Source organism: Zalophus californianus, chromosome 3, assembly GCF_009762305.2.
Source record: "Zalophus californianus isolate mZalCal1 chromosome 3, mZalCal1.pri.v2, whole genome shotgun sequence".
NCBI classification, from domain to species: Eukaryota; Metazoa; Chordata; class Mammalia; order Carnivora; family Otariidae; genus Zalophus; species Zalophus californianus.
The window spans coordinates 132,806,914-132,819,707 of NC_045597.1; the positions used below are offsets into that span (position 1 = coordinate 132,806,914).

Here is a 12,794-nt window from a genome sequence, read left to right on the forward strand (position 1 = left end):
TCTCTCCCATCGGTATATGAAATCTTCTTGGCTTCTGTCTACTTGGGCAATGTTCACATTTCCTCCCTTAAGAGACAAAACCTAGATAACAGTAAATTTGTTCAAAGAGTAAAGGTGTGTATATGTGTATGCATGACTCTTATATCTGATAAATGTTTATGCTGCCATCTCCTCATTTACCTGATAACCAGATATTCATTAGAACACACTTTTAAAAGTGCATCACCGAAAACTAAGAGTAATTGAGACCTAAACTGAATGTCATAGTTCCATTTGGGAAAGACATTTGTTATAAGTCTAGCAGGCACTAAAGTGTGAAAATTAAAAGTGTGTGCCATTCAAAAGATGATAGTGCCTCTCTCTGTGGGCAACATGACCTGCGGAAACCATTTAGCTAAGAAACCAAGCAGACAGAAAACTGAAGTCTCCACTCTTGCAAAAAAGAATACACCGAAACAGGAGGTGGAGAAAATAACCATTGGAGAGGAAATTGAATATGTAACCCACTCTGTTTGCCCCGCTATTTCTCTACATCTGCTCACACTCACTGCATCAGTTTTATTGCCACAGCTTAAAAAAGGCTAGTGGGAGGCTTCCAAGGATGAACGTTTGTAGGCTAACACCTTCCTTAAGTCTCTCTGTACTACTCATCCTTAACGGTTTGTCTGACAGCCACTGAGTTGTAAGCAGTTTGAAAATTGGGTCTGCAAGATTACCTGGCCAGCGATCTCCAGAGCCTCCTTGTCTTGAGAGGCAAATCCTGTCAACATTCTGGTCTGTATGGCTCCCGATAAAGCCAAGAAGGGAAAGAAGCACATTATGACCAGGCTTAGCTTCCAGCTAAAGAAGAAGGCAATGATCATGGCCACAGTGACGTTCGTGAAGGAATTGACCATCATTCCGATTTGAGAGCCGGTTGCCTGCAAACCAAAAGCAATCAACCGATCTGAGACACACAGTCTCTTTTACCAAATATCACTATGTGAAAAGGCAATTTTATACAAAAAAAAAGAAATTATTCTGATAAAATATGCATAACATGATGTTTCTCATTTTAGCCGTTCATAAGTATAAAATTCCGTGGCATTAAATACATTGTGTTGTGTAACCATCACCATCATCTATGCCTAAAATCTTTTTATCATCTACAAGAACTCTGTACCCATTAAATAATAACCCCTCTTCTTCCCTCTCCCTAGCCCCTGACAACCTCTATTCTACTTTCTGTCCCTATAAATTTGCCTCTTCTGAGTATCTAAGTGGAATTGTACAATAGCCTCTGTGTCTACCTTATTTTACTAAGCATAACATTTTCAAGGTCCATCCATGTTGTAGCACATATCAGAATTCCATTCCTTGAAAAGCTAAATAATATTTCTTTATATGTATGTACCACATTGCATTTATCCATTCATCTGTTGATGGACGCTTGTATTGTTTCACCTTTTGACCATATGAATAATGCTGCTATGAGCATTGATGTACAAATACCTGTTTGTGACCCTGCTTTCCTTCTTTTGGATATATGTCTAGGAGTGGAATTACTGGGTCATTCGGTAGTTCTATGTTTAAAAAGATTTTTTAAATAATGAGCTCCCTAATGCACTTGAAGACTGGATTAATAAAAGTCCATTTTATTCACAGCTTTGTGGAAGCTCATCTATTGACTGATCTTATTTCATGGGTGTCAGAGTTAGAGCAGTCAGTATGAGACTAATTCAGCCCTAAGCAAGGGCGGCATGTATGTCAGGTGACTAGGCATTTGGTCTGCTTGAAAATACCCAGGCCTTGGTCTTATGGTAATAGTTCTGATTATTCGGTGAAGATTGATGCTTGTTCTTTAATTATAGTTTTGAAATTTGTACAAGACTATTATAAGATTTTGATTCTCATTGAAGTTAACCTGCTCATTGGTGCAAAATCACATGCAGACTTAATAACTAGCTGTTCAGTCAACACAAAATGGAGAAAACGGATTCAGTCGCAATACAGGTGGAGAATGGACACTGGTGGTAATTACTACTTATAATCAAAATTATTTGATGGTTCCAAATCTCCTTTCAGTTGCAATTGTGCAGATGTGACCACAGGTTGGTGTCTTCTGTGTAGGAAAGACTTGCCTGGGTACAATTGCAAGATTTTTGTCAGTATTACAGAGACTTTAGCATTATTTAAAAAATAAAGAAGGCAAAACAATCACAGGTAAGCTTTTAGGTAACCATAGGTACTGAGGAAGTGCTATGCAAGAATAATTTGCATCTTCATACTGTATTGAAGACTCAAATGGAATATGAACTCTCTGGTCCCAAGAACTCCCATATATTGGTTATAACTTCCTTGAAGACAGGAAGGAAAAGCTAAATTAAGAATTTATTTGTACACCTATATTTATAGCAGCATTATCCACAATAGCTAAGGGGTGGAAGCAGCCCAAGTGTCCACCGATAGAAGAATGGACAAACAAAATGTGGTCTATACAAATAATGGTATATTATCCAAGCCTTTAAATAGAAATGAAATTCTGACACATGTTACAATATGGAAGAACCTTGAGGACACTAAGCCAAGTGAAATACACCAATCATGAAAGGACAAATATATGATTCTGCTTATACGAGGTTCCTGGAATAGTCAAATTCATAAAGTCAGCATGGAATGGTGGTTATCAGGGATTGGGGGGATGGGAAGTTAATATTTAATGGGTACAGAGCTTCTATTTGGGATGATAAAAAGTTCTAAATATGGACAGTGGTGATGGTTACATAACAATGTGAATACACTTAATGCCACTGAATTGTACACTTAAAAATGGTTACAATGGTAAATTTTATGTTTTGTATATTTTACTATAGTTAAAAAGAACAAAAGAATTTCTAGTTGGCAAGGACGGTCAGGCATTATAGAGAATTTGGAAAATAGCTGCATAGTTCTTTGGAATTTCATTATTTTGTTTTCTTTCACATTTTAGTCAATCAATATTTTTTAAAAATTTAAAAAGTAATACAGCTCAAGACATGTAAAATATATATACATACATAACAATAAACATTTTCATAAAAAAGGGATCAGTCTAGATATTACTTTGTACTTCGATTTTTTTTCACTTGGTGTAACGTTACCACCCCTCCAAATCATTACTTTAATACCTTTAAAAATAGCTGCCTACTTTTCCTTAGTATGGATATATTCACTCAACTATTTTCTTATTGGTGGATATTCAGGTAGTTTCCAGGGAATTTTATTAATTTTTTTGATCAATATAACATACATTTGAATGCACATTGTCACAAAATAGGAGAGAATTTACTCATATGAATTTTAGTCAGAGGCTTTGCATACCTGATTATTCTCTAAAAAATGTTGGAAGAATTCAAACTGTAACCAATATCTTACAAGACTGTCAGTTTCTCTTCATCCTCACAAATATAGGAAGTTGTCATTCATGAGAGTTTTTATTGAGTTGGTAGGTGGAAAATGGTGTTTCAATGTTTTATTAGTATTTTTCTATTAATAAGGTTATACAATTCTTCATTTGTTAATTGTTCCATTGCATTTCTTTTTTTGTTGCTTGTCCATATACCTTTTTTTAATCTTTATTATTTGGTTTATTTTTATTCTATAACCAATTTTAGGAACACTATGCATGTTAGACTTATTAGGTACATTAATCCTTGTTACAAATATTTTCATAATCCATCATTTGTTTATACAAAGTTTTAAGTTTTTTACGTAGTCTGACAAGTCTACTTTATGTATTTTTGTCTTGCTTATGAGAATCTCCTCTACTTCCTCTTAGCACTCTACTCAAGTGTTTGAAACTTCTAGTATTGAAATAAAATGAGAAAATAAAATAGTTGGTATAAGAATTGAAAAAGAAAAAAAGAGATATAATTATCTTTCTTTGCATATAATTTGATTATATACCTAGAAATTCAAAAAGACTATATTAAATTTTTTAAAAATTAGTTAATAAGAAAACTTAAAAAAGTGGATGGCAATAAGATAAATATACAAAAAGTAATAGCTAAAATCTCAATCTATGACATTCATTCAAAATTGTGAAAAAAATACATAAGAAAAAATGAACAAGATAGAGTGATATATTAATGTATCTGTGTATACATACTATACATAGCATATAGCATATCATGTAGTTATAAATCTTACTAAAAAACTAAAGATTCTTATTTATGTCTCTCTTGGGAACTGTTAGCATCCCCACAACAGCAATCTTTGTGTGTGGGGGGGGGGCGGGGGGTGCTGCATGGATGTATTCAATGGGAATTAAAATAAAATTTTTGAAGAAGCCAAGATGATTTTAAAGTACATTAGAAAAGTAATGTCCAGGAATAAATAAAAGAATTTTGAAGAGGAAAAATTATTGTGTAAGGATCTACCTTACCAGATAATAAACACTTATCATAAAGTTATATAACTAAAACAGTAATGTCCTGGCACAGAATAAATCAAACTGAGCAGTGAAAGAGAATAGAGAAACCCCATAGCCCCAAGTATCCATGGGAAGTTGATAGTCACAAAGGGGCAGGAGGATTCAAACAGCTGGAAAATGAAATCTACATTAAATTTTGGTGGGGGAATATTTTCTATTCAGCTTGAAGAAAAAAAAAGCCAGATTTCTACTTTACACCAATATTAAAATAAATTTGACCCAGGTTAGCAATCTCGTTTAAAAAAAAAAGTTTAACAAAAATATTAGAGAAACTCTTAGAAACTTTTCATTTTTTAAAAAAATAAGTAAAATTTTTGTAAGATGGTTAGATGCTACTCTCTGAATTCAAGTGAGAGTGAATAACCTTAAAAAGGCCCTTGCAGATTGAAGGATGGAAAAATAGAAGAGAGAAGGTGATGGCTTATTTATTTGACCTAAGCTCAAGAGTCAGGTAAACTGGACACTAGAATACTCAGATGGTAAAAGTGAAATTGCTACAACTTCCTTCAGACAGTAAGACAATGCACATTAAAACCCTTCAAAATGATTGTACATTCTGATCCAATGATTATATTTTGAGAACAAAAAAATAATAATCAAGGATAAGCCAAGCTTGATGTAAAATGACATAAGTTGCTTATAAGGCAGAAAAACAGACATTTAATAAGGAATTCTTAAATGATGACACATTAAGATGATGAATTATACAGCCATCAAAAATCTACTTTAGAAGAATATGTAATAACGAAAATATGCCCACATCAGATTGTTGTGGGGAAAAACAGAAAGATTACAAAACAATATGTACAGTGTGACCCAAAGTCTGTGAGAAACACATTTATACCTAGAAAAAAGCTCTGAGGAAGAGGATCCCATGCTCCTCTGAAAGTCTCTCACACCATTGTCTGTATTTCTGGTTGAACTGGCTAGGAGTCAAGACATACATTACTCAGTTTTTCAATCCGGGCAGGGGTGGGGGGGGTGGGGAGGGGGTTCTTCCAAGAACCTCACAAACTGTGGTTTTCCTTTTTCCTCTTCCTTCCTTCCTTCCTTCCTTCCTTCCTCTCTCTCTTTCTTTTTATTCCCACAGAAAGTGAGTAGAAGTGCTGGACTGCACATTTGACTCTCGTCACTTTCATACAAACCCCTGGTTTTCTAAAAGCATTGCCTCACCTTACAATGGCTGAGTCACCTGAACAAGGCTGCCGGTTCTGGGTTTCAGAAACCACAGCTCTGTCTCTACGAGTGCCTCAGGATTCTAGATGGCAATCATTTATTTCTTTTCTTCAGTTTTCTGACTAGCGTTTACAGAGGAAACTCAGATCTCTTTTCCTACGACTACCTGCACGCTGGGCACCTGTGTAAGGAAGTTTTGCTTCCACCTCTGGGGGGTGCCATTAAGTCTTATAGAATCTGAGCCTCTGGGCCTGAAAATGATCTGAGAAATAAGTCTCAGGAAAGCTCTCAGTTGCTAGACTCCCAGGAAATCTAAAACCCTGACAGATTTGGACCCGTGGCACTGAGTCTGGACATTGCCTGGGAGAGACTGCTGTTTGTCAGCATCGGAAATGGTGGGAAATGTGGCTCTGAGACATCTCAATCCCATGAGTTCCTATTTCATGGGAAACATATAGGTGATTATCAGAATGCTCAAAGGAAAGAATGTTTACTCCAGTTGATAACACCCCTGGTTTTCCCCCAGAGCTTACCCCTTGAACTTGGGAGGCATCTGTAGCAAGCCTTGTTGTTAGTGCCCCAGGACTATTTCTGAGGTCATCAAACCAGCCAATGTCTTGCCCTAACATTGCTCTGAAACCAAATTTACGTAGTCTTTTTGTAAGGAGTTCTCCAGATTTAGCAAAAGCATATTCCTGAAACATAAAGGAGTCTTTAGTGATATTTTAACATGAAATGGGAAGAAATAGCTAAATCACTTACTAAAAAATAAAATTCCTTACCTGCAGAAACTGAGTGCAAAAGGATACACAGCCCACTACTACAAAGAGCAGGCACACACCATTGATCTGTGACCTTTGTTCTTCTTTATCAGGAAGTGAAAAAGTCTTTGAAAGATAGTAAGCAAAGATACTACTTTATTATTACAAACAATAGCAAAAGAAATAAAATATGTTTAAAAGAAATTTCTCTTAAGCATTAGGTTAAGAGAACATACTAGTAATTAAACCAAAGTTAGCTGTGAATCTGTGTACCTTAATTCCCCATGGGAAAGGAAACTTGGCAAATGAAAGCCAATAGCAACAATTCGCAGAATTTTGGTCTTGTTTCTTAGCCTGATGTAGGTAACTGTGTTGGCTTTTCATTGATACGGATGAAAAACATGATTAAATATCTCAAGTCCTTTATGTAATAAGGCAAAGAAATAAGGAAGGGAAGATGGAAGGAAGGAAGAAAGGGAGGGAGGGAAGAAGGAAGGAAGGAAGATAGGAAGGAAGAGAAGAATGTTATCTGGAACAAAGCCCAGAGTATTATGATTTCTGTCCTTCTCAAATAATAGAAACAATAAAGATGACTTTTCCCACTCAGGTGCCCTACATGTTTATTAGTTTCATATATATATATATATGAATAATAGCATCATTAAAAAAAGCAACCAGCTGTCAAGTCATTAACTGGAATTGGCTTAGGAGAAAAACACTTTCCATCCATCTGAGGCTGAGGTTGTTGTTTCTAAATCAGGAGAAGTTGAAAACATCCCCCACCCCCCCCAAACAACTATGGAAGTTGTGAATGGGGTTTTTGAGTTCCATAAGAAGGAGTAAACTATACTTCATAAGTGTATTCTGAACTTGCAGGCGTATGCTCAAGCAACTGACTGGGGGACTCAGCTGTTGCAATAAACAAAGGGAGAACAGCTGCATATTCTAATGACACTGCCCTATAATGAAATGGATTCCAGGTACAACAAAATTCCTAACTTGGGCTAAGTAAAGGAACCCTGAGTTCAGAAAAAGTATGCATTAGACAGCCTTATTCATTGCTCTAAATTAATTTAAGTAACTAGAACAATACAAGCAGTTGCTCAAAAGAAACCATTTATTCAATAAATATGTATTGAGTGCCTGCCACATACCAAATAAATCTCTTGAAAACAATGTATACTACTCCATTAACAAATCCTTTTTGTAAAGCAAAGTAACATATTCAAATCATCACAAATTCCAAAGTGGAGGGAGGGGTTCTAGATTAATAAGATTAACTGTTTCAAGGACAGTTTCTAGGGTCTTCATAGTATGTTCTTAATACAGATGGAAGTAGGTTCAGAAGTTTCCACGGTCATTCTTCCCAGCATAGAATAATTCATATGTTTACTCAACAGAGTTTACAAATTCAGGGATTTAAAGACCTGTTTCATTTTGTTTTCTAAAAAATCACTATTCAAATCCCCCAAACTGTGACGCCACAATTCTCATCGCCCCCTCATGTCACCTATTATAATCATGGACTATAGGACCAGAGAAGTGCAGATGAGTCAGCTTAACTCTTATTTTATAGATGGAAAACTAGAGTCCCAAATATCAAACCTTCTAAGTTCATTTAGCTAGTGGTTATTATTAGATAAGGAAATGTCTATTTTTCTGATTCCAGTGGTTTTCTTCTTGGCAGCCTCTTTTGGCTCTTGGCATTACTCATCTTGTCAGTGTTAAACAAGTATTAGGCTAATATTAAATCCACATGACTCTCCAGTTCAAGATTGGGCATCTGTCTCTCCATAACCTTTTTTCACAAAATTCTACTCCATGAGTCCTTGGTATAACCTTGCTGAAATGCAGCACAAAAAGCTACCCATCCATAGGTTCCTCTATGATACATCTGTGCCATTTTTGTAATGATAAGTTTGTTTAAGAAGAAAAGAAACATTCACTAAACTCTTGCTATTTACCAGATGCCAAACGTGTTACTTAGCCTATTTTAACTTAAATGAAGATTTCCTTAAGTTAGGCTTCTTAAAACAACCCAGTGACGTAGATTTTCTTGCCCCTTATCACAGATGAGGAAACTAAGACTCATCAAGGAAAAGCCACTTGTTCGAATGCACACAGAGAATACAGAGCAGAGATCCAGGGCTGGCTGTCACCAAAGTTCATGTTTTCTCCCAGCATGCTACATACACATTGCTGTGCTTGGAACACTTGTACACTTTCCAAGTCAACTAGACCGATGGAAAGCGAATCAGATAAATTATGTCTTATGTGTGAATTGATGCTTCACTAGATTAACAACCAGGCTCCTAATAGCGTGCAATCATTTGCTGGGTCTACGTTCCAAACTGTGGTCTCAATACACCAAATGTGAGTATTGTGCCCTTTAGGTATGTCAGGATGAAAATAGCATAATTACAAACAGACTATTATCTGACTCATGATTATACCCTCTGAGATGAAGTATCATGAATCTACTGATGAATATGTGGTAATTATGCTAAGAGACAAACAGAAATGATCTTCTTTATCAGAGAGGAAAAATAGTACTTCGTTTAGCATCATTTGCTTAGCAAATATAACCCTGTGAGAACATTAACCGTGAGCAGACTTTGGATTTCACCAACTAGATCCTGTTACTCTGGTACTGCAGCCCTTAAGCTAATTGCTTAAGCTAAGTTTTTCCTAGGATTTCTGGTTATGACCCGAAGAATCACAGAAACTATTCTCACTACCAACAACTGGTGGGTGATCTAGGAAAGCAGGGGTTATAACTGAATCATCAATTTTTTTCTGACTTGGCCATTTCATAGACTAATAGAGCTGGAAGTTATCTTAGAAACCATTTTTGTCAATCCTTCATTTTATAGCTGAGGAACGCAAGGCCCAGAGAAATGGCATGGTGGGATCCCAGGGCATATAGTGCTTGATAAGTATCTAGAAGAGGAGCTAGTTTCAGAAAAAAAGATCTCCTGGTTGGGAGTCCAGCACTCTTTCCACAGAAGCTCATGTACAGGGTTTGGATAAGGCTGAGTGAGTATATTCTTTGCTCTGTTTTTCTAAGAAAGTGATGATCAGCAAAGAAGATGGTATCCCAGACTTATTTTAAAAGCAAACATCTACAGCATAGTTGGGTCTTTACAGAATTCAACCCTATCCACCACACCTTCTACAATCTCATCACTGTGCCCTGAGATGCATTTTCCAGAGCCTTTCCCTACTAGAATGTTAGCGTAATGAGAGCAGGGAGGGGCTTGGTTTTCTTGTTCCTCCCTCTATCTTCAATCCCAGCAACAATGTCTGACAAACAATAAGTGATTCATAAATATTTGCTGAATTATGAGTAGATTTTTATGTTTAATGTCTGTCTTCCTCATAGACTAGAAACTCTATTAGAGAAGGCAGCATGACTGAATGCAATCCCAAGTCCCTTGAACACAGTGTCTATGGGAGATAATCAACAAATACCTGTTGAGTGAATAAAAGAACATTTCCATTGTATTTAGGACATTGTACTTACCAGAAAGTAAGGAATATAAATTAATTATTTAAAAGATTGTCATCACAAACGGCTTCACACAACTAGAAATTCAATTTACCAGAGTTGAAGGGCCTCGTTTCCGATCTCCTACCTCTGCGAAACTACCGTGATTTCCTCACTTACCACAAGGGGGCAGTATGGAAGCTAAAGCGGTGACTGAGGCCTTCCCGACCCAATTGACTTGATTTTGTTTGTGGACTGTCCAGGCCTTTCTGTATGATTCATGCCCATGGGGACATTTTTCTGGTCAGGACCTCTTGAGAGAGGCCACAAAAGAAAGAGAAGTAGAGGGTAAACTAACACTCAGGACTCTTGGTAAGCTCTGACAGTGTGGTGTGCTGGCAAATCCTTTAGCCTAGGCTTCGGAAAAGCTGGATTCTAGTCCTGGCCCTACCACCTAATGCCTGTATCACCGTGAACAAATTAATTAGGTTATCTAGATTCTCGGTTTGCCCTTGTTGATCTCATGGGATCTGTGTATGTGGGTAAATTTCAACTAAAAAACTTGGCAGCATTTCGATAACTAATTTTGCAATGAGAGTTTTATTAGAACCTGGCTCTCCAGTCACACTGGATTTGAATCTCAGATCCATTATTTGCTATCTTAAGTTCTGTATACCTTGGTTCGCTTTTTTTTTTTTTGTAAAAACGGGGACAATAAGAATACCTACCTCGGTAGTTACTAGGAAAATTTAGTGAACTATTATATATAAAGTGCTTAGAGAGTGTCAAATAATGCTTGTAGTTATTATTATTTTTATTGTAGCAATGAAGTCAGATGGAGACTATCAAAACTCCTAGGGAGTGAAAAAGTGAAATAAGCTTATTTATCCATGCCTTGTTTTACTTCTCCCTTTTCCTGTTTCCTCCCCACCTTGCCATTTCAATGGTGCAATCAGCAGAGCAGACAATCCTACAACATGCACTCACACCTGCTTTTATAGGCCAACTTTGCACCTCAGCTGTTTCAGCAAGATCAAAAAGGCCCTAAAATCCTTCTGTATTATTCAACGAACCTACTTTGCATTCCGATTTTGTTTGCATATAGGGAAATTGCCCTCTCCTGACACTACCTTTGCAGCCATCGTGCAGTTTTTTACAGACACGATGACTAGGAGCGTCCTGCCAGCCCAAATGAGAGTGCTCAGCTCCCTCTTCCTACCTGCTGTGTCATGGAGACTCGGGGCACTTGGAATCCTTTAGAGATGAGGAAAAGAAAGCTAAATCCATCAAAATACAGAGCCAACCTATCAAAAAATGACAATATCCCCCAATAGAAAAACAAAAACTATCAGAAGAATAAAGCTAATCCAGCGTTTGCTTACCCCAAGAATCTGGCTGAATAAAAAGGCATAGAGTGGTGTGACCGACCCATTGACAGCAGCACCCACCGCCCCTACCAGCATGTAGGGCCACTCTGGAGCATTGAATTTCAGAATCCTCCTAACTGGGGCCGGTTCAATTTCTTCTTCCACAGGAATGTCCTTGTCCTTGAGGGGAAAAAGGGTTACATTAGTCATCCCGAGGTACACGCAGACGTTTTTGCATATGTTCTTTTCTTATACAGCAGACCCTCTGGCATTCACAGAGATTCAAAAGTCATGGTTTGATTGGTTACGAGTGACCTCAAAGTTCTATGAGATGCGGTGATTCGTTGTTTTGTTTGAAATGGTTTTGAATTGCTGGAGACAATGCCGTGACTTGGAAGGGATGCACTAGATTGGACACTCATCTGAAGGCGAGCTTGTGGTTTTCATTTCACAGTTAGATATGTGTTGAATCTAGGGGAGTAATAAGTATGTTGGACCTTTGAAAAAAAGTCCCTCTAATTTAAAAAAGTTTTTTGTGCTATGGTGGTGTTTACATATTTGAGGACTCGTAACAATTTCAAGGTACATCCTTCATAAATGGCAAAGTTCTCCAATCTAGTAACTGACTAATGTGCTAAGGCAGGGCAGTGTATCTGACACAAGGCAAAGTAATTATCAAAATGTATTAAACGGTGTCAACAGTTATCATTTACATGCTTTCTATAAGATTTTCCTTAATTAGTGCCCAGAAATAAATGGTAATCCATTTGGGATTTCTAAATTCTATGTATCCTTTGCAAGGCATGAAAACTTTTTTAATATTTCCCTATTCTGATCTCTTTAGTTGTCATTGAAGTGTCAGAGCTAACAAATTTTTATCCTCTTGAAAGCAAATATTATACTCAGAATTCCATCATTTTTCCTATCATTTTTCCTCGCTATAGATATTACTCAGTGCTTGATCTGTAGGACTAATTGTTCAGTCATTTGTTAAATGTATTACTGACTTTATTTAAGAAAGGATCTTAGGTGGCTTGTATAGATTTGCATTATTTTTTACTCTTTCTATTAAAATATACAAAAAATATAACAAATTGACTACAAAACTATTAATTAGCGCTCTCTTTCATTAATACATGGTAATTTACCCTTCAGGTAGTTGGATGTCAGGAACAGAAGCTCCAAGGAAATTCAAATACTCTCCTTTCACTTCCAAAGTCAAAGACCACATTACCAATTTAGTTTACATAAAACCTTGTGTCTTGTTACGGCATTATCATTGCAAGCCAACTCGGGTAGAGGAAGGCAGCTTGGCTGGTGATGGATTTCTTATTGCCTCCATTTCAAATTCTCTCTTGGTCTGCCCTTAACATTTGCACTTGTCACTTTACATTCATGTGGCAAATCCTTCCGTTCAATAATTTCATCTCTGACAACCTACTAACTCTAGGAAATCAATTCCAGGGAGGAAGAGGGGTGACTAGGAAAGCATGAACAGGACAAGCATAGAAAGAACGGGGTTACTGGACGAGCCCAGTGGAGCCACCCATGGA

General features: G+C 36.9%; 1 protein-coding gene across 5 annotated transcripts in view; it reads right to left on the minus strand.

Moving 5' to 3' along the window:
• ABCB11 (ATP binding cassette subfamily B member 11) overlaps nucleotides 1–12,794 on the minus strand; it is a 90,419-nt gene that overhangs the window by 15,507 nt on the left and 62,118 nt on the right. For 4 of the 5 annotated variants that reach the window (XM_027590501.2, XM_027590502.1, XM_027590504.1 and 1 more), the window contains 4 exons: nucleotides 11,257–11,421; nucleotides 6,409–6,513; nucleotides 6,160–6,321; nucleotides 717–920 (listed from right to left, as the gene is read on the minus strand). In XM_027590501.2, the coding sequence (XP_027446302.1) occupies nucleotides 717–920; nucleotides 6,160–6,321; nucleotides 6,409–6,513; nucleotides 11,257–11,421 (636 nt within the window). The remainder of the gene's footprint in view (nucleotides 1–716; nucleotides 921–6,159; nucleotides 6,322–6,408; nucleotides 6,514–11,256; nucleotides 11,422–12,794) is intronic. The other variant, XM_027590503.2, reaches the window with a different exon arrangement.